A 26,918-nucleotide genomic window follows, 5' to 3' on the forward strand; every position below is an offset into this window, starting at 1 on the left:
CAAGGTATTTTTTTTCTTACCCCGTAGTGGCCTGAAATGTGAAGGTATTTGGTTGGGGATTTTTGTCCCCTCCCTTTTGCTCATCCTTTGAGACTGTTTCTACCTAGTCTGACTCTCAGGACAACCAGGAGTCAGTACATTATAGATGAGAAATTCCAGGCCTGATGTAGAGTACAATTTCAAATCTCAATGGCTTTTTTTTTCAATATTTTGTAGGGGACATGCGGTATTTAAAAAAATATATATCCAGAGGCTGTGATACTTGGGGACATAGTAATTTACGGGCTATTTTAAAATTTTTGGAAGATATTTGTGTGTTCCCCCCTTCCCCCGCCTGTAATGTCATTTACATAATTTTGCTCTTGGTGATGAGGGAATAGCGTTATTTCAGTCAGAGGGATGTATGCTTGCATTGCATGAAACGTATGCATACACAGTACAAGTGCTGGTACGATACCCAGCTCTGCATAGCTTTGCACTCGTGACAAATATATCTATCCTGACTGCATTTTCAACAACCTTTCATGCTGTAGTGAATGATTCTCTTCACCTGACATGGGTATGGTATAGATCATATATTTTCCTTTCTGTTCAGATACCCTGCCCTGAATTTGCATGCTGTGTTTGCCAGATCATATAAAGTCTGAACGAGGCAACAGACAGAAAGCTTTCTTGGAACAGCAGTGTTTCTCAGTTCACCTGATGTGAAGGCACTTGGCTATCATAGCAAATAGGCAGCTCAATAGATATCCTCTCACATTTCCACACCGCTGTTCTGATCCACCCTTCCAAAATCCTAACCAAAAAAGTTGTGTTTGCTAAAATTAAAATTTCTGTACCTATAGATAATCAAGGAATGATCTGTTAAGAGTTGCCAAAGTATATACTTTTTGTAAGCAATTTTTGATTCATGCTTTACTAAACCAAAAGGTGTTTTTTGCCCCCTCCCCTTTCAATTTTACCTGCCTAGACCTGTGATCAAGTCCTTGGATTTCTTTGTTGCTTGTAAGTTTCTTCTGTCTTCCTCCCATCCCCCAATAATTAATAACCTGAGTAAGGAATGCAGCTCTTTTTTCTGCTTTAGAAGTTACTGTACTTTAGATTTTAAAGATGCCATTAATTATTTCGGGGAAGTAAATCCTTGAGGGCCTGGGCTCAGCTTTTGGCAGGCAGGGCTTTTCAACCCACCCCCCAGTTGCTCAAGAGCATTCACTGTGATGTCTCTTCAAGCTGACATGGTATCTGGATTTTTAAAACATTTGCAATTAACTATTAAAATTTGTGCCTAGAATTTTTAGTCATCCAGATAGAATGGGCACTGCAGAGCCTATTGCTGATGGGATGAGCAAGATGTATGTAATAAGTATTTGGGTAGAGCTGTGTGAGGACATTCACAGGGTAATCAACCTTTCAACTGATTGATTGTTTGATCATTGATTTATGTTCTTTAGATGCACCTAAACACTCTCAGTGTTAAAGCTACACCAGTCTATCTGCAACTGTTTTATCTGTGTAGCAGCCTATTAAAGGTGAAAATATATAGTTGTTTTTTTCTGTCTCCTTATTAGAATTAAGTATAACGAGGATGTAAAGTCACTTTCCAAAACAGTTATGAGGCCTGAAATTATTGTGGGAGGAGGGGGAAAGCATGTTTTGTTCTTCAAATAAATGCAGTGTCTGACTTCAGTGGTGTCTGTTAGGAGTCAGCATGTCCCTTGGTATCTGTGCTGTAATGTGATCTGCTTCTGAAAAGTGGAGGAGTCCAAGAGAGGAATGGTGCTAATGTTGAGGCTTTATTTTTTTTTGCTGTTGTTTGATTTTTTTAAATTTTGTTTTTACACTCCCAAAGTCAGGAGTTATAAGCACCTGTCCTCCACCAGGCTTTCTTGTGAAAATTCATGCTTTTTTGGGACTGTGTGTCCCACTTTGAGTACCAACCATTTTTTATTGTATCTTGGCAATTTTGAGAACTGTGTCACGTGAATGATTATCTGCATCATATGGACTTCAAGTTTTAGAGAAGTTACAGGATGAAAAAGGAACACAGATTGTTTTCTTCTGATATGTTTTCTTCCTAAAGCATGCATGAGTTGTAGAACTGAGCCCTACTTGACTTCTGTTTTCAGTCAGTGTTCCTGGGCATGGTATCTAGAATAACTTGCATTTTAAATATCTGTAGTGATGTTCTTCTTTTTGTTAAGTACACACATACACATAACCATGGTTTTGGTTTTTTTTTTTTTTCTTCTGGGTACATTTAGTGGGTTAAGAGGCAGTCAAGTAATGCACTTCTACAAAATTTTGTATTCATTCGTATTCGTTCATGTTTCTTGCATACCTCTTAACACAGTCACGGCCAAGTGCTAACCCTGATTCATTTCTTTTTTCCATAATTTTATTAGTTAACAAACCACTTCTCCAGTGTTCTTTAAAGCAAGATTGCAAATAAATATTTTCTTTTTTTTTCTTCTTATTGGCAAATTTTTGGCTGTGGAGTACTGCACAAGTATAAACAACATGAGAGATCCTTTAACATAACATGAGAGAGCCTTTAGTCGCTTTGCTCCCTAGCTTTGGAACTCATTGCCAATTGAAGTAAGGAAAGCTTGGCTGTTGGGACTTTTAAATCTAGACTTAAAAGTTATTTGTTCTGTTTAGCATTTTTAAAATGATTCTATTAGGAATTGTATGTGCTTCAGTTTTAATTTTAACTCATAATGATTGTAAAGCACCCTGGGATGCTTGCATGAAGGGCGCTACAGAAACCCAAGATTGTATTGTACTGTGTTGTAATGTATTGTATTATTACATGGTACTGGAGTTGGACCACGGACAATTCATATAGAAAGCATTTGAATACTTAGCTAAAGATAAGGGTGGAGGGGGATACTGTCTTTTCTTGCTTCTTTTCCCCCTTTTCTGTCAGTTATTTTATTAAACTAAATTAACATGGCAGTTATTCCCTAAGAAATGCCAGCATAATTTACTGCTGCAAAGGGGCTCAAAATGTAAACCAGATGATAAACTAAAAATAAAAAAGTCCACATTAAGATTTAATTGCACTTCCCTTTCTATATTACGTTCTTATGTAAAATACATTACAAAACAGTACATTCTTTATCACTTCCTTCACTTTTAACTGAATTTCATTAACAATAAAGAAATATATTGTCTCTATTTTCAGTAATGTCACTTGACAGTTAATCCCTTAACTTGATGTACATGTCTTTAAGATTTTTTTTTTTTTTTTTTTAATAAAGAACACGATAGCGCTGACTGGAGCCAAGTATTGCACAATCATGTGATTTGCAAGTTTCCCAGCTCGCAGCTTTGCCAGTGCAGGTCAATTCACACCTGCCACACTTATGCCATTCTGGTCCTCATGTTGCTTTTCCTCAGTGATTGTCAGAGGTAGAGAGAGTTGTGCATGCGGCTCCTTCCTTCCCCCCTCCCTCCCCACTCCAAATGTGTGGTAAACCTTGTGCATTGAAAGTGTCTGCTCAGGAATTAAATGGAGTTTAATTTCTGTCCATTAGAAAGCTGCGATCCACATCGCCAATTAAGCCTTCTATTTAAAGGGCGAGGAGATACGTATGTCTACATCTAATCACTGCTGTGACTGGTTTGCAGAGACCTTCTCTGACTGGTTCAGTTATTACTAGCAGTGGTGGGAGGCACAGGGATCAGCGTGGTTATAAAACCTACCCAAAAGCTGAGCAAATTCTGTAGGTGCTGTAGCGTCACTGTCAGCAGATTTGAAGCTGAGGTACATCTGTGTTAGGGGACACAGGGGTGTAGGCATAAAGATGAGCCAGGGAAAAATTACTTGCATTGGTAATAATTTTTACCTGGCAGGAGCAAAAGCAAACAGGACCCACTTGTTGAGAGGCAGTGCTCAGAGACATGCAACTCTCACCTTGTCAGACCGGACTCATTGCATGCCTTCACTATAATCATAACTTAGAAGAAAAGAGATGAGTTTCTCAGACTGAGCAAAACTCTGAAACCTTGCTCCCCCAGCATCACCACTTTTTTTTTTTTTTTTTTTTAATTAAATTCTTTCTCTTTATATCCAAGAACCACGGTAGGAGAACCCTAAGGCAAAGGTGAGCTTTGTCTCTCTTCCCTTGGTCACTTCCTTAAGAGCAGCACAAATGGTATCAGATTCCGCTGGTGCATTGCAGCAGTGATCAGAGGACAGGTTTTTCAGGACAGTAGCAGCCTCAAATGTGCCTCACTCCAAGCCGTGGAGTAAACTGCTCAGAAGGGAAAGTTCTGTTCCCCAGAGGTGGGAAAGGATGCAATGTTCTCCTCATATACACCTATCTCATTATTTTTGTTTTTGAAGTACTAAGATTTGCTACACTGAGAACTTCTGTTCCTCTATAGGTTTGCACCAGAAGAGGTGTGCCTCTGTTCCAAGGGATTTGATAATATACAGTAAACTGTCAGGGAGAAGGATGGGCTTTGTGATGATGAAAAACTGAGACACATGCAAAGGACATTGGTATCTATGGCCTTTCTAGATCCAGAGAGAAGATTTCAGGGTGTTTGTATTTGAATCAGTATTTTGGGACTTCCTTAGAATTTAAAGGGTTGTGTGTGTATTTATGTATTTATGTGTATATATCACAATAAAATTCCACCAAGATATATGTGCCAGCTTCCACATCCCTGAGCTCCTAAATGTGTGTTCCTTACCCTGCACTTCTTGTAAGAAGGATCTTTGTGTGCTAAGTCTAATTCAGCTATTTTTTTTTTAATTTATATATTTTAATGTTAATGCAATGACTACTCAAGAAAAATTTAGTAAATAGAATCCTAAAGTGCACATACGTATTCCTCATGGAAAGCTAGCTGGAACATTTCTCTTTTGAGATACCTTCATTGAATCTTGGATCTTTTTATGAATTCTTCAGAGTGTTTACACTTTTCACAAACTCTTGCTAGTGAAACCAACACACAGGCAAAACTAATACCTTGGCTAACACAGCTGCTTACAATGTCATCTTTACAATTTTATGTAGCAAAAGTTAAGAATCCATAGCAAATTTCATACTATAAATTACTTTCCTCCTGACTAATTTTTATGTTTTTCTCAGTACAGAAAGAAGTGTGTTCGTGTGCTTTTAGCAGCGCATCCCTCATAGAATTTGGGTCTATATGATGAAGAATAATCAGATGTACATGTGTTTCATAAAGAGGCATGTGACGTGAAACAGTAAAACTGAGACTTAACCATTTAAACAAAGGATAGATAAGGGATGTTACGTTTGGCACTAGAGGGGTATTTAAGCAAGCAATCAGAGGCATGAGAAATGCACTCAGTAGGAGCAGAAATCAATGAAGTTCAAAAAGCTAGTCATACATTTTAAAAAAGAAAGAAAAAAAGTACATGAAAGGTACATTTAGAGGTTACAGAAAGAGATTACAATGGATGTGATGAAAGATCCAGCACAAGAAGTCTTCAGATAAATACTTGATGATTTCTCTAGCTTAGCCACTGGTAACTTGGCTGCGCTTGGAAATTGCTGGATGAAGTTCTAGGGTCTCATTTCATATAGATCCCAAAATGGATGCTCAAAATGGCCTCTTTTGACTATAAAAATCTGGAAAAGCTTATGTAGAAAATGGAAAAGAGATTAAAGGAAAGGCTTATCCTTAACACCAAAAGAAATTCAGCAAGACAACTGTTAGTGCTACTGAGTCTGATGACTTCTTGTCTGGACATTGTGCCTTAGGGCTCAACTTCATGCCAGACATCTGATGCTTTGCTTAGCAGAACAGTGGAATCTGAGAAGAGACTTGCTGAAAATCATGTCCTATTTCCCAGAAAGGAAATCTTCCTTAACATGGTGGCTAATATTAAGCAAAAACTAAAGTGAAAACAACCATTGTGGCTGGGTGAAGATAGTGCAATTATCAACATCTCTATCAGGAGTATGTATATACTGCAGGTTTGTAAAAAATCGTAGTGTACACAAAGCTGACTTTAATGCATTAATGGGTCTAAAATGTCTTGTATCACACATAGCATTTGCATTAGGTTAGTATTTGAAAGCATGTTCATTAGGACAGCATCCTAGATAGGAAACAAGGCAGAAGCACTCTGACCTGGCTGGAACAGAGCGGTTGGAAAGAAAAGCAATCCACCAGAGAGGAATGCTGAAGGTGTCGTATTTTCACCAAACCAGTCTGTGAGATCTCCAAGACCCCACCTACCTCTTTATTCCCATACAAGAAATTCTGGTTTGTATCTTGGATTATTCAGATTGTCCTCTTGGTTTCTAGTTTTCCCCTAGTATCCATTCATTGCATCCCAAGAAGAGGTGACTGCAGGTCCCCAGGTTTCATGTAGTACATAGCCTAGTGTAGGAACAGCAGTCTTCTGGAGAGAGGCTGAGACTGTCACCACACAGAACTGGTAAGGAGGGATTTATCTTACCGTGGTTCTGTGGACCTAAAGTCCAGCCCAGGTTGGAGCATGGTTTGTGGGTTTGTCTTCATCCAGAAGAAATTCTACCTGTACCCCTAGATAGTGTTGTGGTGGGCACCAGTGGGGAGAGCTCCTGAAAACATGCATCCCCAGCTCAAGCTGAAAGAGAAGTTTAAAGCAATCTCATCATTTCATAACAGCTCTTTCAAATGGATTCCTGGCTGAAATGGATAGCACATTTCTTACCCATGGAACTCTCAAATTTAGGAGCTCTGCTGGCAAAGGCTCTTGCAAAATCAAATTCTTAGGGTGTAATAACTCACCCCTCAATTTCATTTTCATTCTGTGAAGTAAACCAAGAATTAACTTATTAAATACTGGTTATTTTGTGTTCTGTATTTTATCCAAGTTGTTTTTAGGATGGGTTTAGCCAGGACTTTTACTACTAAGTATCTGCCATTTACAAATCATGTGCAGTAAAATTGGGATTCTTAAAAAGATTTGTGTTGGACATCTGACAATGAAGACAAAAATGCGTTATGTCTCCTTATCTTTTGTAGGTTGAGGTTGTGACTTCATTTTCTTTCTCTTTTTTTTTTTAGTCTCAGGCACTGTGCCATGAAGCTTGTAACGCAGTTATGAAGTTCTTCAAATCTGAATTAACATTTCCCACCTACCTATCTTTCTCTCTTTTAAGCTTTTAACCTTTGTAGATATAAGAGTAGTATCTTGGGAAGCAGCTTTTTATTTGAGCTTTATTTATATCCATCAGTGGGAGATGCTCAGAAAACATCGGGAGAATGCTGCTCTGTCATGCAGCAACTGGGAATTTACATTACAGAATGGTAAAAATAGTGCAAGGATCAGTTCTTTCAGATGCTGAATCCTCATTTCTGATTTTCAAAATCTTCCCATGTGTGGGTATATTTCTATCCATATATAAATATATGTGTATATATGTATATATAATTTGGGTTCTTTTAGTTTTATATCTTCCCCCATTACACCAATGTAGTTCTACGTTTACATTAATACATACATTTATAATACTTAAAGACAACATAAGACAGAAAAGGAGGAGGAGATAATTTCAGTTTTTCAAGGATAGGAGAAAGGAGGAAAGGCATACTAATGTATTGGAAGAAAAGCAGGTGACGTCACTGTAAATCTGCCTTTTATTCAGTTTTAACTTATATGGCCAACATTTGCCATGCAGATCCTTATTTTCCTGACCCTGGCAACAGTATGGAGGTCAGATAGCCATCCAAGTGCAATGCCAAAGGCACAAACAAAAGTTTTTTTCTTCTCTGTCCATCTGTGGGTTTTTCCTTGATCCTACATGTTTATAGGGCATATGACAACAAATTCCATTGCATTATTTGCTATAGCTCAAGCTAATGGACCAAGGAATTTAACATAATTCTTTGTACGCAGTTAAACTGTCCATGTTAGGACTTCTTGCCCAAAAAGCAGCTAGTGGCTGGATATATTTGGTCTGCTTTTATTCAGAATGGCAGATGATATTTCTCTGCCATGCCAGAACACTAGGAACGACATTTTTCCCTGGTTGGATTTTTGCAGTACGTGGACTGGCATAGGCTCAGGCAAGCTAAAATCTTTTGATTTGGGGATAATCTTGTGTTATCTGGTAGGGGCTTGAATGTTCCCTTCTCATTTGAAAAAAGGTTAACGTGGAGCCTCCTGAGAAATAAGCACTCGTAAGAGTTCAGCTTCTGTTAGAACTGATGCTTGCTATTTCCACGCAAACAAAAGCCACTGATAGTGGCTAGAATAGGGGAAACAAAGTTCCTCTGTCCTTTATGAAAAGATCCCCCCCTCCATCTGCCCCCAAATCTTTAAGTTCTGTTCTGCAACTTTATCACTATTCAAACTAGGTCTAGGGACAAAGGCTTATAGCTTTTCTCTTTTACTTTTTTTTGAAAAAAGCATGTTAAGTTTGCAGCATTGGAACATGCCTCCCTGCTGGTGTCTAGGGATGTAAAGCAGAGGATTTATGGGAGACAAAATAGAATAAAGTCTTAAAAGTTTGGCTTTAAAAAATGGAGCCAGTGGTTTGACAGACTGTTCAGTAAATGTTCATTTTATTGAGAATTATAAAAAAGGTGCTTAACGCCTCTGTACCATTAATATAATACATTAAAAGGGTACTGTCAAGATTAGTGTTTCAGCTCTGAAAATTGACTGTAGGGTTTATGGGCAGCACTGTTTGTACTCTGCTTGTAAGATGAGGTATCTTCTACTTATCATTTTACAAAACCATTATGTTGTTACAAGGCTTTATACTGAAAAACTTGATAAATAGTAAAACGTAAATAAAATCTCATTTGAAAAGTGAGAGGATAGTTGCTGCCTGTCTTATAGCCAGATTTAGCAGATGCGGGTTTGAATGTAAAACAGTTGTGAAAATAGCCAGTGTCAAACTAGCGCAAAATTAAACTTGTGGGGTGTTCTGTTTTCAGTGTCTGTCATTGTTGAAATACTCCATTTCAAAAGCATGCATTCCTTTCTACAGAAAAAAAAAATCAGATTCCTTAGTTGAAATTAATTAGCATTCAGAAACCAGATAGCATGTTTTTGGGTATTCATGAGATCTCTGTTTGAAAAAATGTTTTTAACTTGTAGAAATGTGTTGCAACACACAGATGGGAAGAAAAAGAAAAAAAAAATCTCTTTAGCAAGCACTGTGTGTAAAAGGAATATTACATTTTGCACGCTCCTGATTACCCTGTGTAAACAGTTTTTGACATCTGTCTTTATAGTTTTCGAGGAGAGGAAGACTTTGTTAAAAGAACCATTTTTATACAGCAGTCACCATTTCAGTCTTGCTTTACCTGTATTATGAAAGCAGATGGTCTGCATGTCTTTTGAATATTTATAACTATCAAAAACAATCTCTTGCTATTCACCCTTAGGCTTATGAGATGTCAGGACTGTTCTGGTTGAAAAAAAATCATCTTGGGTGTTTACAGAAAGGGGATTACATTAAGCTGAAATGACTATACATTTTCCAGTTTAATATTTGTCCATCAGCTGTTTAATCGTATTTAGATAATTGTGTAAATAAGTTGTTGCAGCCCTTGCCCCTTTCACTGAGCAGGCTTGAAGCTTTAAACGCCAATGAATGAGTTGCAAAAAAGCTCAGATTTTTTTTTCCTAGTTAAACAACCTGGAAGGCCTAAATAAGTTTTGGTTACAGTGCTTCTTTTGAGAAAAATGTTTAAATTGCAAAGGAATCCCTGATATCTAATTCAGCCGAGTTGTTCTAGGAAACTGCTGTGTCTGTTACTCTCTCCTAAGTCTGTTAGCATGTATTTGCTCTGTGTAAATAGTGCAGCCCAAGTACCCCTTCATGAGGCATGAAAACAACCTTATTCTGCCCATATAAAAATAATTTTAAGGTTATTTAGTGGAAGTTTTGGGACTGTGGGGGTTAAAAGCTTTTTTGACTGGAAGCTGAGCAATCACTGATAACAGATTTTGCTGTGGTTGGTTGATTTGGCAGAAAAGCATGAACAGTTTTGGTTTAGATGATTGAATTAACCTGATTAACATTGTTTTTGTTGTTTTGCAAAAAGGACAACAGTATACTTTTAGTGATGATCGAGCAACACTTCACCTGGTTGAAGAGCAGTGTTAGAGGCAATGACTCATTAATGCCTCCCTTGAAGCACCTGCAGCAGTGGCTGCAGCAACGAGCCAGGATGAAAGGCTCGGGTCCTTCCCATATCTTGCAGGATGCACCTTGCGTTAGATTCTGGCACAAAACAAAAGGTGTCTGATGATACCATTTCATTGGGTTTCATTTGATGGGCATATGAAACGATTCCTGCTTGAGATTTATGATATTTCCCCAGGGAGTTCCCCAACTTCTTTGAGAAAAAGATGGTGTCTGGTATTTAATCTCTGGTATTTAATCTTCCAGAGAAAATGGGATTTGGTTCAATCTACGCTGGGTGAACCTCAGCTGAACCTCAGAACAAATTCTACCCCTACCTTCACACAGTTGTTGGATGCCTAATTATAATTAACTTATTTGGCTAAAAAAAGAGCACTTGGGCTGCAGCAGATGGTATCATTCCAGAATAGTGGGATTTCTGTGAAGGTGGCACCATTTCAGATGAGATCTCCCGATTCTCAGAACATGACTGCAAGTGATGTGGTTGGGGGCAGGGAGATATGGGAGAGGGAAAAGAGGGAAATTTGAGATCTTGAAGGCTCACAACTTACTTTCATGCATAAACTACAAGGAGATAAGATTGCCTGTCTGTGACCAGTTTTTGCATTCTCTTGATTTTCTTTGCAACATGTGAAAAAGAAATCTGATTATGAGTGATGCATGTGATGCATTTGAATATTTGTATGATATATTTATATTCGTCATCCTTGTATGGGGAGGGCATCTGCCTCTGTCCCTCATAGATAAGGAGGATATGCGCAGTAGTACCAGGATATGATGTGCTTCAAATACAATAATTTTGATTTTGATTATTGATAATTCAAGACATGGGGATCTCCTCATTTGTAATGACCCAGGTAATATGAAAAGCATCAATATGCCTTTAGTCTGCATAGTGAATCTCTGAAGACCACTAACTCATGGGGTTAATCTTAAGTTTAGGCCATAAGCATACCAGACATTTATATATGTAGATTGGTATTAAAATGTACAAGAATTCTATAGCAACAGGAAATTTCTATAGCCAAGTGCATCTCTGCTCTGATGTGACTGCACGTTTGATGACAATAAATAAAGAATAGAAACAATGAAATTCAGTGTTGTCAAGATATTTTCTGAGTTAACAAGGTAATAATATTTTATCTGGCTTGTAAAATTTTGCCTTCAGTGAATTAGTAAATAAATCATTGATTCCTCCTGATGAGGATTCTTAGCGAAGGTAATATCACTTGAATGTTTGCATGAAGTGTTCTCAAAGAAAATGCAGGATAATTTTCATTTTTAAATGTGTTTATAATGTCTGTCTTTTTTTTTTTAAAATCTACTTTGAGGAGCAGGAGTGCCATCACAGTGTTAGCCATCAAAGCTTGAAATTCACATTGTGTCAGAGAAGCTAAAACTCCCAACAGTGTTTCTTAAACAGACCAGTCCCCTATTTGGTTGTAAAGTAACTGCATTAAATTTACTCCTGAAGAAGCAGGGGATGTGTTGCAAACTGCCATGTCATTTGTGTATTGTTTTTGTAAAATTACATGGAAGGGAGCACTAGCAAATCTTAGACAAACATCTTCAATAATAGGTAATTTACGAAAATTAATATATGTATTTTCCTACTTTAAGTTAGTTGGGCAGGAGAACACATCTGAAAGGGGCAAAGGAAAGTAAAAGAAACCCACCTTGAAGGCTAAATGACATCTGCAAAATACACTTGAGCTGATGTGGGATGTTGGCCTCTGATAGGTGCAGTTCCCCATTTTGCATGTGCAGATCTGCAGTTTCTGCAGTAGTCTGTGCAGTCATATAATTTGCCAGTTCAGATCCACAGGACTTTTAAAATCACACCTTGTGCCCATGTTTAACATGGTTTAATCTATAAAAGAGCTTAAAAGATAATTTTGTACATATTAAACCTTAAGTATACTTCTGTTATACTGGAAATTGCAATTGGGATCAGCTGAGCTTGGTTCTGGTCTTTCAGGCTAGACTATTAAAATTTCACTCTCCTTTTATACCACTGACTAAAGACTTCTAGCTAGTTTCAGAAATGCCAGATTAGTATCAAGAAGTAGCAAGAATTTTGGTGATTCAGAGAAACTTTAAAATACCTGCCTGGTGAGCAGGGGATATCCACATTTGGCATAAATAATGCTGCCTCAGTCTAGGAGTTCTGAGCCTCCACAAACAGCTTGCTACAGAGCAATGCCTTAGAAAATGGTTACAATGAACTTCACGAAGATCAGTAAGGGAGGTACTCTTAGTCAGAAATTGAACTAGCCTTTTAAAAGAAGAACTTAACATTTTTTGCAATTCTACTCCAGGCGCTTCCTTCCAGCGGCTATTGTAGTTGGTGTAACAAAGGGTTGATGCTCTAAATGATTGTTCAGACAGCACAAATATATCTAAATGTTACATGCTGAATAGTGAAAAAATGTAAGAATCAAGGCTTTGTCTTCTTGACTGTCATTGCTGTTTTGATACACTGGACAATTCTTGTAGTTAAGCCAAAAGTAACTACTTTCCACATAGAAATTTAAAGGGTGGCAAAGTTCAGTCTGTTGAAATTATATTTGCTAATTTTGTTGTTCATACATCATATACTGAGTATAATTTTCAAGTTGGAGCATTATCTCATTTTGCAAGGCTTAGTCTTAATTGATTTGTAAAAGAATGTACTGGAACTGAAAGTTTTATGCATTGTAAATTCCACTATTTTAAAATTGGTCAAAACTGAGCAGAAGGTAAATTTCTCACTGTAGCTATCTGATATCTCGAGAACCTTTGAGAAAAAAATCATCTTGATCTTCCTTTGGTCTATTTTACAGCTAATACTCAGTTACAGAATTAGACATGACAATAAGCTTTTCATAAGCCTGTTTTTGCAAATGACTTAAAATACCCTGTTTAGGAAAAAACAAGGGTTCATCTCGGGTTATTAGATACATATTTTATTCTACTAGAAACCCCATATTTTATCCTATTCACAGGTCATTCAGATAAAGTTTTATCTATGAGTTTTTTTGGTGTCTGCTCTGTGATAAGTGGCACAGAGGACCAGGACATGGGTAACTTGAGCCACTGCTTGCATTTGTAAAGGCAGTGTCGGAATTATATGCCTGTGTGGGTGTGTGAAGGGTCAATCAAATTTAAATCAGAAATAGGATGAACAAAATTCATTTTTAAGATTAGCATCTTCGGTCCAGAGCCCATCCCATTGCATGATGTTTCTTGGTCGATAACTTTGTTCTTCCCTTAGTACTTCTGCTATTTTTGCTCCCATTTATGATATACCTTGGTTTGTTTTCATGCTCAATTAATGAGTTTTTTAAAAGGCTTTGGATGATAGGATTTAAAATGCAACATGGTTCTCAAACTTTAAAAATATATTGGTTCAATAATTGAAATAATTTGTGCTTTGACTTGTACTGCTCTGTATTACAGATTTTTTTTTCTTCTCCCCTTTTCACACAGAGTATGATTTCTTCCATTGTGAACAGCACTTACTATGCAAATGTCTCAGCAGCAAAATGTCAGGAATTTGGAAGGTGGTATAAACATTTCAAGAAGGCAAAAGATATGATGGGTAAGCAAAAAAAAAAAATTGCCTTGATGGTGGTTACATACCATTATGTGTCACATTGAGGTCTGTCACAGTCATATAAGAAGCCAGTTCCCTTCACGATAAGTTTAGGATGCTTTTGATGAGTAGATGTAGAAAGTACATATATAGTGAAAGAATTCATTTAAATAAATATTTGCTATTGAAACAGCCAAGCTGACTTGGGTTGCCAGAGATGTAAAGCTGTCATTCTGTAAATCTAGAGATCTTCTACCACCCAGAATAATTGTTTAGAAAACCTGTTCCTGGAACTGTGACGAACTGATTTTTTAATGTATGGATTTTTTTTTTCCTCGTGCTGGCTAATGTATATTTAAAGAAACAGGCTTCTACAGCTATCACTACCTTTCAACAAGAACACTGTAATTTTATAAATTCTTTCTCTAACCTTGGGACCCTAATTTCAATTAATTTTAACAAATAGTGGTTGTGACAATTGTTTGCTTGTTGTAGTAAGCACGAGTAAATTATTGGAGGAAAAAAAATCAATTCTGTGATGCCTTTTTCTTAAACCTGTTCACATAATTTTGAACATTTTATGTCAGAAAATTTCTGCATAGATTTCAACAGAATGGAGAAATAGGACCTCAATTTGGATTGAATTTTGAGCTTGACTTAGCTTTCAGTATTTGAGGCAAAATCATTCATCTATCCGAACGGGTTCCTTGCCTTTTATAGCTTAAGGCTGTAATGAAGACAATGCATCACTTTTGTGATAATTGCTTGAATTACTGTTCTGAGTGAATGGCCCACTTGGGTTGATCTCTACTTTCCCTGAGTGAAAAAAGGCAGCTTCTTTCCTTAATCTGCTTTGTACCTCCTGTGCAACATGGAACCCTTCTTCTGAGACCCCCAAATTTAGTGGGAAGACTTCACTTGGTTTCAGGTGGTCCATATGTGCAGCAGCAGAGTGGCCACATGGGCAGAGTGACCTTTCCACTGCAGCCTCTCCCATGTCCTTTGCAGCAGTGCTCATGTATGGGGCAACCCCTGCAAATTTTTTTTTATATGGTCTGCCAAGACAGGTTCATCTTCCATTCACTTGGAGTCAGTGAAGCCAGCAAATAGAAAATGTGTGTGTATTCTTGTGGAAGATGATGCTGGCAGAAGAGGCAGCATTGCCCCAAAAGCCACCTGTGTGAGGGGTAGCAGAGCCTCTGCTTGGGTATTGATCCAGGCTATGGACACCAGAGCTCTCTGCAGAACAACTGGCTTGCTTTTTATTTATCAAATTTCTGCCCGTGATAAGACACGGGAGGAAGATGGGGATGCAGGTGGGAATCCAAGTGCTGATTTCTTCATCCAGATCTGATACTTGTGGAAGGGTGGCCTTGCACTGATGACTGTTAGGGAAGATCATAACTACTATGACAAGCTCAGACACTGCCTTGAAAAAAAAAAAAAAAAAGCCTTACTAGTATAAGAAAAAAAATTGCTACAACACTTTTGTGAAAGTACTGGACTTTTGGTTTTTAAATAAAGCTTATTTGCTTAAGGCTATTTCCAGACCAGAGCTGCTAAAACTCTAGAATAAAAAAAGTTACAAATGTTGATAAAAAGGACACTCCTTCATATCAACCTTGAGTTATTTTATATTGTTTAATCATGCACAAGAGGGGAACTGGAAGAACTCTTGTAGTTTAAAAAACTGTGCTGTTATTTAAAAAGGAGGGTGTGTCAAAGACAGATGAGTTAATATAAGAAAAAAATTCAACCATGTTGCAAGTCACTGAAAAAAACCATGCATACATGGTTGCAAGATAAAGCAGCCCATCTGTGTAATTTACATAAATTATACTAGTTCCTAGCAGTCCCATACAATTGATGCAGCATCTAGAAATTAGCAAAGCATAGGGAGGTCTGCACCTCACCCTGCTTATTACAGATTTCCAGTGGCTGGGAACTGCAGATGTCATGGCAGGGACCTCATGGGAGGAGCAAAACCAGTCACTGGGGGCTTCTGTCACTCTGGCTGGGACATGTTTTCCCCCAAAAGCCCTCCTTACCCTTTGCACAGATGCTCTTGCTGTTTCACCTGCATCATCTGCAGCACAGAGTGGGTTTTTGTCTCTTGTCTTTGCCCCATCTCTAGTTGTTTACTGCTTTGTCTGAAGACCCCTGTGTCTGTCACAGTGGGATACAGCAACCCGCTCATGATTGGGTTGTGTTGCACCATTTTACATTTGTTTATTTTTATTAGCATGTCTTGTGAAGACAGTCGAGGTTGTGATTTTCAGTCTGATGTTGGCCTTTTCAATGTTTTTTTTCTGCTGTAGTTGAGATGGATAGCCTTTCTGAACTATCCCAGCAAGGTGCCAACCATGTCAACTTCGGTCAGCAGCCAGTCCCAGGGAACACAGCCGAACAGCCTCCATCTCCTGTTCAGCTTTCTCATGGTAGTCAACCATCAGTTCGGACCCCGCTTCCAAACCTGCACCCTGGACTTGTATCTACTCCCATTAGCCCTCAGCTGGTAAATCAGCAGCTGGTAATGGCCCAGTTGCTGAACCAGCAGTATGCAGTGAACAGACTTCTAGCCCAGCAGTCCTTAAACCAACAGTACTTGAACCACCCTCCTCCTGTCAGTAGATCCATGAACAAGCCGTTGGAGCAGCAGGTCTCAACGAACACAGAGGTGTCTTCCGAAATCTACCAGTGGGTCCGTGATGAATTGAAACGAGCAGGAATCTCACAGGCAGTATTTGCACGCGTGGCTTTTAACCGAACTCAGGTCAGTCGTCTTTTTTCTCTTTATTTTTAAAGTCTTAAGAGTCCCTTCTTTCTCTCTCTAATTAGTAATTGCCATATTCTAAGTCTGTCTGCTCATTTCTATCTTGTCTCTTGGCTCCTCTGAAGGAACCATACTTCCTTGCAGGATCACTGTCCGTGTTGATACAGTACTGAAATCCTCAGGGACTGGTTTGTGGAAATATCCACGGTTCTTACAGGAAGCATGGTTCCTCTCCAGTTGTGATGGTTTATGAATAGCTGAATTTCCCAGTAAAGGAAATGAACAGCTCTATGCAGAACCATTCACAAAGTCACCAACAGATTGCCTTTTGTGTTGTAGACTTGTACCCGCTCTGACCACCTGCACGCACTGAACAACCTGGCTTCTTTCACAGGTGTACTGGAGATGGTCTTTTATCTATACTTGCATTTATTTTTTTTTATTTCCCAGTGAAAGTCCTAATAGCATCTTTTCAGGCTTCTGAAGAGATTAAAAATTAAAAGCTTTATCTCTAGATCATCTACTCTCTTCATGTATTTTTGTAGTTTGTTGCAAAAACAGTAGTTGCTGAGCTTGCCGGTGTCCACGTCAGAACATATACTTCAGCTCTTCAATGCAGAAAAAGCCAGCCCTAGCAAAGCTGATAAGTAACACTAAAATGTGTTATTTTTTACACCTGTTTTAGAAGCTAACCCTGTTATAATTTATTCTGCTCTATGAATTTAACTTAATGCCATGTTGCATGGAATTTAATCAAGCAGAAATTATAGAAGAAATGTCAGTATATTGGATGCAAATAATAAGATCTCAAAATTTTAGAAGTATGTTATAACACAAAATAAAATATTTTTAATAGAACATTGTAAAATGGGAAATATTTTAAAAAGACATAGGTAAATTTGCTTTGGGTTCCCTGTTTTTAAATGGAAACACATACTTAGGGAACAATTTGCCCATTGTAGATTATAGTACAACAAAAAATATCATCATTTGAGCTTCTTTTGAAACGTTTTTGTTTCTCCCTGCATAGCTTAGAGAATAAAAATTCTGTTTCATATACTCTGGTGCAGGTTTGAATCAGCATGTCATTTATAATTGTTCTGAATTACTATTGCCTTACAATATTTTACATCTTCCTTTAGCTAAAAGAAAGGAGAGTCATTGTGTGAATTCTCTGTAGCGCTCTGGGTGTGTGTGTCTTTCCTCTTTACAGCAGAGGAGGTTTTCAAGATCTGGGCCTTTCATACCAAATTTCATGGCTTACATGAACTCATGAAAGGATTATTGACATTAAGTTGGGTCCAGGCAGTGTTAGTTGTTATATTTACAAATAAGTGAGTCAGGTTTCATACAGTGTTTAAAAATATAATTATTAATACTCTAAAGTATTAAAGTAATAATAATAGCTTCACGTTACAGTGGTTTGCAGCTGCCATCTTACCTGGGCAAAAAAGCCAAGCAAGTAATTCAGAAAATAAAGTTTATTTTATATTTACTTCTTTCTCATGTTTTCCTAAAAGCACATTGTTTTATTTAAACTTTCCCCCCTCTGAAGTGGTCATTTTTTGTCAGCTAGTTTTGCATACACCTTTTGGCTTTTCCTTTGTGCATAAGCAGTACTTTTTACCTGAAATACAAGGATGATTGGCTCTGACTGGACATTGAATTTATATGACAGAGTAGGAGAAAATGCTCTTTCGATGTGATGAATGCAACTGTAGGAAAAGATTTCTAGTGCAAATACTGATTCTTTACTTTAATATTAGTATTATTACACTAAATATATATTAAATTATGTATTGCTATTTATTTTTCTTACCATAAATGTTATTAAATATTTGTTTAAAGTTCAGATCTTCTCCAGACTTTGTGGTTAACCAGCTTGGTAAAAATGTGTTGAGAGTAACCCAGAACTGGGAGGAAACCCCAAAATGAACACTGAAAACAATTCCCCTAAAGATACAAAAAATACCTATATATTTTGACAATCTTCAATCAAATCTATTTGAAAGAACACAGTGTAGTATTCCTACATCCTAGAAATTGTTTTTGTTAATCAAGTTAGTATTCGCAGTTAGCTAGATAAGATTTTGCAGTATTTGTTTCGTTATGTGGCAAACATAAGGAGCAAAAAGGAAAAATACTAGGAGCCTAGAGAGTGTCAGCCTCAGTTTAGCCAAGAAATATCTCAGCATATTTTTCACATGAAGCAAAGCCCCACTGAAATACAGATGTTGTGGGTGCATTTCACCTTTACAAACCTGGAAATTGTTAATTTTACTCATAGTGACAGCTAATGTACAATGGTAAACACTGGTACCAGCAATTTTTACATGAAAAATTTAAAACTTTGTTCTGCTTGCTGTATTTCTGAATTCCTCACAGCTTATTCAAGGATACAACACATTGAGCTAAAATTAGGATGGTACTTTAATAACTGATGCAGTTGAGGAGTTATTTTCTAATAGTGTTGTACTATCCGAAGTTTTGGGGGTTTTTTCCTAGAAAAGTGAAAATGCTTGTTTAAATTCATGTTCTGTTTTCTGAGATAGAAAGCTAACCAGGCTTACCACTGACATTTTTGAAACTGTCATAAGCATATTTGAGCCGTGTCCAGGGACCATATCATGCCATCAGTTTCTAAAGGCGTAAGTACTCGCTGAAATTGGTTAGGAGTTCTGTGCAACAAAACCCTGGTGTCAAGATACAGTCTCAGATGAGCGGGAGAGATTTGCTTTCAGTGTAAAAGTTAAGGAAGGAAGCAATCTATAAATTAGGTGTTATTTAGCTTAATGTTTAGGCAATAAAAAGGACTTCAAAATTGACTGAAGATGCTTTTGTTTTTCAGACTTATGCTCTACAATATGAATACAGAATTTTTTGATGGTTTTTGGGTTGGAAGTTTCTACCAGGGTGGTGTGGTAATTCAACACTTGATCCTGATTTTCCAGATTTTTTAATTTGGCTACAAAAATGTCAACTAGAGATATTTCTATCTTTCCACAATCAAAGGATTTGGCAAAGATACTTCTGAGAACTGGAGAGTCTTTTTTTTACTATTACTAATTATCTATAAAGCAGAAAAAAAAGCCCCTTAAGTTTGTCCTCAAGAAACATTGTGACTTTATTGTTCTTGAATAATTTCTCCCCCACCCCTAAGTTCCAGATGGTAATTTCAAATCTGAATTATCAGGAATATGCTTTGTAAACTTTAATCAAGGTCCGGATACCTATAACTTGAATGAAACTTTCACATCTATACAGGCGCAATAGGACAACCGTTGCAGGGAGCAGAAGAAGTTTTGTCAGAAGGAACTTCTCTATGATCTATCTAGGAAGTCTTCTGAGTACAGTAGGATCTGCAGTATAGCTTGTCCTTCAGCAGTTGTGATTCCAACTCACTGGATGCAAAGAAACAGGTTGAATCCTGTTAGCACCTCCTTTCAGTGCACCGTGGAAAACTTTGTTGAGTTAGTACTTGTGCTGGCAGATCTGAGTTTCACCTCAAGCAAGGTGTCCAAAGGTCACCAGTCTGCCAGGATAATTTTGGTAAATTGAGATGCTTATGTTTCAGTTGTCAGTTCATCAAAATAATAAATATAATATTTTGTTTTAGCTGATGTCAGTACACTGTGCAGATACTTCTACTTCCTGAAAGAGCAAGTTCCGTATTTTCTTGTGCTTTGCAGGCTAGAAAATGGTATTTGTGGTCAGTTTGCTGCCTTGGGTAGCCCCGAGCAGCCAGGGTGACAGTGAAGATGCATTGGGGTAGCCCCCAAAAGTGTGGTGCCACAGGCCCCTGTCAGCAGAGAACCTCTGCCTACTGTTTCAAACATTAAGTTAAACTGGGAGTTTTAACTCTAGTCTATTTGTTCTTAAAGCTGGAATGCAACATCAACATTTGTTGGGCTGAACTGCCCTCAGAGCCCTAAACAAATAAATAAACTCCTCTCCCATTTGTGCTGAGTGTTTCTAAATGCTAGCATGAGTCAGGAAGAGAAAGGCTTGAGTTCCCACAGTCTGACATTTGACTGGAAGGTGTAGCTTAGCCTGGTGCATGGCAGGGTGACGAGCCTTCACTGTGCGAGCAAGGAATTATGTTAGTCATGATTGTGGCTGGAACTGGAACTGGGGGATGCCTGTCTCTGTTTGTGTACACTTTCAGCTGTAAGGTTTGCTGCAGGGACTTGGGTGCTGTTACAGGGAGGTGACCTCATGGTTCTGCCTTTATGAAAGAAGGACAAGTGCTTTTTGCTGCTTTTCCATGTCTGAATTTTGATACTTTTCTTTTTCCCGCAAGTGACAGTGTTTGAGCTGAAGGTTTTTGAATATTTCTCAGTGTTTCTCACTTTTCTCTCTCCCTTCTTTCTACTTGAGCTCCATGGTTGTTTAAAATATTAGCTGCCAGGATGTACTGCCTTTCATTCATGTATAATGCCTTTTCTCATATGTGAAAACTTCTGTGTATTTAGGACTGTGCTCATGCTAATTCTGGGCAAATGCTATTTCGAAGGAGAATGCTTGGATGCACTAAATGGCTCTGTGTAATTGTAAAACAAAATCTAAGTTTACACAAGCCACCTTCTCAGGCACTATTTTTTTTTTTTCTTCCACTTTGTCTTTGGCACACTTTATTTTCCAGTAAAATGAAAAATGAAGATGGATTATTCAAAATTGATAACAGTAATGGACCATCATGTAATGTTTTATTGAATTTGAGTTCTGTAAATTATGTGGTAGAGAGAAATTTGCCTGCTTAAGTATAACAGAAATTGCCACTGTATTCATATAATTCTTCATAGTGTAATTTAAGAAAAAGTACACTATCCATATCACTATTGAATAAAAGGTAAAAAGGTGCTATTACACTATCATGACAGCTCTCCTCTTGCTACTAAGCGACATAGATAAATGTGTCTGCTTGTAACTTACTTGGCTAGGGTCCAGGCTTGGGAGTGGAGTTTGGGAATAATCTTCCACCTGGACATGGGATAGGAGGGCCCTGCAACAGAAAGGGATAGTGTTCAGGGATGTTCTGCATGTTTTGGGAAGGTTTGGGCAAATTGCATGGTTCTCAAAGCTTTGAAGTTCTATCACACTGATAAAAATCTCTTTGAATCAGTGATTATGTTCAAGGAGGAGACAAACTGGGGGCCAGACAGGCAGTGTTTTTGTTCATATTGGCAGACACTTTAATTTATCTCCATTTTTAAAGAATTTGTAATGAGCTTTTGAAAGCCTTGATAATATTTATTGAACATTTTTGTGCCATTAGTAATGAATTATACTTGTGATGACATGTAAAGTTTCTTTTTTTTTTCCAATGGAACCTGGGAATATTTAAAAAAATACATTTCCATTGCAAAGAGAATACAAGGGAGGAACAGTGATGAGGGCTCTGAGCCTAACAGGGTTTACAATGTCTTTGCAAAACAAACTTAGTTTTTATGCAATTTGAGGTACAGTATCAGGAGATCACACCAAGACTAGTATCTTGGAAAACCAGTTCAAGCCTGGTAAAACAGTTATTCTGTGCACATCAGCACATGCCAGAATGTGAGAGCCAATATTTTCTTTCTAGGATTTTTCCCATTGTACATCTTGTCTAACAACTTTTAGCTAAAGTTTTGTGCTCAGAAATTGAAGTAGTAGCAATGAAATAATATGTGAAGCAGGCAAACTGTGTTCTAACTCTGCTTGCACCGGGTGCTAGATCTTCATTTTCATGTGTTTTCCTCACATATTCTGACCTTTAGGTTTAGAGCCTAGAAGCAAACTCCTCCTGCCTTCTCCGTGCTCTGTCATCTCCTGTTCTCTCCCTGCATTGCTGTCCTCTGCTCTGCTCGGCTCCTAGCTCAAAGAGTCATGACAGTGATTGGGGAAGCGAGGAGAATGAATACTTAGTGGCATTTCTAATCACCGAGAGGTGTCCCACCGCAGTGGAAATGCAGGCAAATGTTAAAAAAAAAAAAAGGAAGAAGAAAATATCAGCAGCATTTTCTTTGTTTACTTATTTCACTGAAGAGGGAAAAGTATTCAAGAAAACCAGCGTTTTTCTAACTTTTTTAGCTGCCCACTATGGGGCTAAGGCTTATACAAGCAAATATTTTCTATTATGGGCTAAAGTATTTTTTAAGGACATTTCCTGTAGCTGACGGTGGGGTGGCTTTTTGTAAGGAGTCTTCTCTCCTGACAATGATCAGTCCACTTGAGTGTAGTTTTTCTTGCTCATTTTTTCATGGAGAGGTGTCTCCAGCACAGAAACAATCAGAAATCACGCATGTTTACAACTACCTATAAGGAAATGAATGATGTGGGCTTTGGTCTCTTCTGCCAAGTAACAACAGGGCGAGAGAGAATGTTCTCAGGTTATGTCAGGGGATGTTTAGATTGGATATCGGGAAGAATTTCTTCTCCAAAAATGTTGTCCAGCACTGGAACAGGCATACAGGGAAGTGGTGGAATAACCATCCCTAGAGGTGTCTGAAAGACATATAAGACATGGTACTTGGGGACATGGTTTAGTGGTGGGCTTGGCAGTGCACTGTTAATGGATGGACACAATGATCTTAAAGGTCCTTTCCAACATAAATTTTTCTATTATGTTCTCTATATCCTGTGCTCTGCAGACAGCTTTTCCTTGTCTCCAGTAGAACAAAATCTTTTTTTTCCTCCTCTTGAGGTAGATTGTGTAACCCTACCAATAGAACAAACGCTGGTAACTGTGGGTTTGAATACTTAAAAGTAGAAAAAATGATAGACACAAATTTATTTTCCATGTTTGCTAATAAGTAAATTTATTATTAGACTAACCATTAAGAAAAAAAATTTAAAACATCGCCCAAGTGCCACTTTTTCAGTAACTTGTTTATTTAACTTCTGAGAAATTTCTGCCTGGATACCAGAAAATAGGAGGGATCATGAAAAGTGGTAAGAAAGAATCCCCTGAGATTATTTTTTTCTATCCTCCTCCTCTGAAATATTTTTCATGCTTAATGCTGGAAAGATTGTTGGGTTTTTTTCCATCCCGTTTCCCTGTTACGCGTGCAGGCACAGACAGGGCCATGAGGACCACACTGGCTGAGGTGTACTGGCTGGTACCTCTGTCCTCATCACCCAACAGGGAAGTGCAGAGCTCACACCCACGCTGGGTGGGCCCTGGTCCTGCCTAAGCACAGCTGCTTGAGAGCAGTGGCTTTGCAGCAGCACCTCCCTAAGGCTCTTTTGCCTGATAGGATAAGACCTTTGAGAGAGGTGACAACTTCCACAGGTGCTGTGGGCATCAGACTTCCCAAAAAGATTTCCTTGGCCATATCATTCTCTTGTACCCCCTTAGGAATATATATATTCAGTCAGTATTACCTATCTTAGTTTTGGGTTTTTATTGTTTGCTTCCCTCTCCCTATTTACCTCTCCATTATCCTGAATAACTTACAACAGTTCTTTAGGAAAAGAAACATTGGGTTATCTTATTCCTTGAAATTCACGTGTGTGTTCCCTTGTTATGCTATAAGTAAGAGCCTCCCATGCCAACCCTCTCTCTTTCCCAGCATGGCAACAATATTTATTCTAAATAGTAGTTCACATCTGCTTTTCCAAAAGTTGCCTTTCTTATCACCATCTTGTTACTCCAAGACAGTAGAGCATTTTGAGTGCCCAACATATTTAAAAGGAGAATCTGGCAGGGAGAGGAGATGTCAAGAACCTGTTGACATTAAATTTAATATCCCAGGCAATGGACTGTTTGAGGGTTAGGGTTGTCCTGATGAAGAGAGAGGAAGGTGCAAGAAGAAGGCAAAACATGAGGGTATCCAACGAGTTTCCTTACTTGTTAAACTCCAATATGCAACTCTTAGAAAGACAAATTGACTTATAAAAAATATGGCCGTGAGTCAGTGAAGTAGTACTTTAAAAACGTTGCAAGTTTATAGTCTCAGATTAGTTGTGAAATATCACATCCTTTCAAAGATCTATTTAAGTTGCTAGAAATGTAGAAAGCCTTTTTTTAAGGTTGGGTATGCATTTTGCCTGTGAAGCTTGAGAACCCCCCAGTGTATCTCACTTACCCTTAACGTCTTGTGATTATCTGTGGACTGTGAAAGATATCATGGCAAGTTAAGCCAGTAAAAGGAGGAAGACCTATTAGGAAGATTCAGTTTATGTTCTATTTAAAACAGGTGCTTAATAAAATTAAGGGTGCAACTGAGGCTGTCTTCTCTGCTACCTAAAATGCCATTAATATAATCCTACATAGAGTGAACTGTGCATTTGCTGTTTTCATTCCTAGCCCAGTAGTAAGAATGAGGACTGATCAGCAGTGGCTTTGCAGAGCACGGTTTTACAGACACTCACCTAGGCTAACTCTCAAGCCTGTGTTTTCTTCCTTCCCTACAGGGCTTGCTCTCAGAAATCCTCCGAAAAGAAGAGGATCCCAAGACTGCCTCTCAGTCCTTGCTGGTAAACCTTCGGGCTATGCAGAACTTCTTGCAGCTGCCGGAAGCAGAACGAGATCGAATTTACCAGGACGAAAGGGAAAGGAGCTTGAACGCAGCCTCTGCGATGGGCCCGGCGCCTCTCATCAGCACACCGCCCAGCCGGCCTCCACAAGTAAACCGCTCTCTCTGCCTTTGGGGTTTGCTTCTTGTGCTCTCTCACAGGCCCGCTGGGTGAGACCTTTCTGAAAAAGAAGAAACCTTTTGCTGTCGCACTTTTTAAACACTCGTAGAGTCATTACTTGCAGTGCATATTGCAAATTAAATTTAAGAAATATAATGGATGATAGTAGCGCTTTATTACTATCTATTTTCTAATTTTAAGATAAATTCTCTCCATTATGGTTCCTACAGAATTTTTTGCTCATTTTATTGAGGTACAAGCTTTACTGGGCATGGAAGATGATAGCTTTTAGCTGTCATCTTTTCTTACAATTCTTAGGTTCTTGATGTTATAGCTTCAGGGATTTTGAATGATTTGGACCATTAAACTGAGAGGGAATGAAAGCTGAAGTGTGAGTACCTTCTAGTGCCTTAAAAATTATTTTTCCAGAAAGCAAACAGGTAAAACTAAAGTGATGGGGGAAAGAAGATCCTGTCCCAAAATGCTGGGCATGCTTTTATAATCTTGAGCTACTGACAAGTTTAAAATAGCAGCCTGCTATATCCATTGCTCTGAAGGATTTGGATATGTTCATTAAAGCTTCATGTAGTGTCTCTTAAAATGAAACTCCTATTGATTTCTCTAAAATTTAATTGATTTAATTATTCAAAAATTACAAAGTTTGATAGAGTGGGATCGAGAGATTCAATGGTGCAGTCCTTGTGTCAGGCAAGGAAGCTCTGATGCTTGTTTTAAGGTACATGAGAAATGCATGTGAGCCATAGGAATGCACAGGATTTCCACAAAGAAACATGGTTCACTCCAAAACCTGTATGTTTTCAGAAATACTCTGCATTGCTCTGGCTCAAGGTTGTACTTATGCAAGGAAAGTCCAAACTGATCTGCAGATATGTGGGAATCATGCTGTATACACAGTCCAGTTTTGCTAAACAAAGCAAGGCTTTGGGATTGTGGGAATTTTGTGACGGGTAATTTTTTGACAAAACAGCAGGTTTTTGTTATCCAGTCATAGGCTTGTGACTGTGACTATGTTCTATACACATTCAGAATGCTATAAATTGCTCTTGAGATTATTTTTCTAAGTTTCCTTCAGCTAATGGATACTAAGGACCACACTAAAGAAACGAATAACAAAATTGTAGGAGGGAGGACAGAAGATCACCTTGACCTGCTCCAGTGCTTTTCACAAGAGAAGAATTTTTCAGCAGAAAAAGCAGACTGTACTAATGGTGTAGTTTTGTTATCATTAACTGAGTTTAGTCTATAAAATCCACTATAGATATTCTTCAAGATAAAGGACAAGAATCTATTTACATAGTGATGCTTTTGTGGGAAATAGTTAAATAGAGATAACTGTGTTTAAAATAACATTTGAGTTTGTTTTAATATCTGTACCTGCTCCCACAGCCCAGGTAATTCAGAGCCAAGGCTAACTCTCCTTCTTAACTTATCTTTCTGCCAAGGTAATGTCTCACTCTGTCTCAAGTGGTCTTGGGCAATTTCACAGCTAAAGAACAGAGTTAATTACAGGACCTTCCTGAAGGATGTCAAGTCAGAGGTAGTCCTTGTACTGGTTTTAATTCACACTTTAAACTGCATAAATCCCTTGCAGCCAGAAAGAAAGTGAGACTTAGGGGTTTTCTTAACTGACAAAACGTACTGTAAGTCTAAATTTGATGGGAAAGGAGGGCTAAATCTATCTGTCTCTACTGTGCTCTTGTTCGTAATTACATTTCATTTTTTTAGTGTGAGTCAGGAGTATAGTTAACCTAATTGCGACAGTTCAAAGTGGAAACAGCATACGTTTTTGTTTTAATCCTTT

The 26,918-nt window shown here is 38.1% G+C and overlaps 1 protein-coding gene across 1 annotated transcript in view; it reads left to right on the forward strand.

Annotated features, from left to right (window-relative positions):
* The window catches only part of SATB1 (SATB homeobox 1), a 72,665-nt gene that overhangs the window by 13,058 nt on the left and 32,689 nt on the right, over nucleotides 1–26,918 (forward strand). Inside the window, exons 6-8 of the mRNA XM_084206545.1 lie at nucleotides 13,602–13,713; nucleotides 16,026–16,480; nucleotides 24,875–25,087. Of these exons, the coding sequence (XP_084062671.1) occupies nucleotides 13,602–13,713; nucleotides 16,026–16,480; nucleotides 24,875–25,087 (780 nt within the window). The remainder of the gene's footprint in view (nucleotides 1–13,601; nucleotides 13,714–16,025; nucleotides 16,481–24,874; nucleotides 25,088–26,918) is intronic.

This window comes from Fringilla coelebs, assembly GCF_963513975.1.
Source record: "Fringilla coelebs genome assembly, chromosome: 1".
Lineage (NCBI taxonomy): Eukaryota > Metazoa > Chordata > Aves > Passeriformes > Fringillidae > Fringilla > Fringilla coelebs.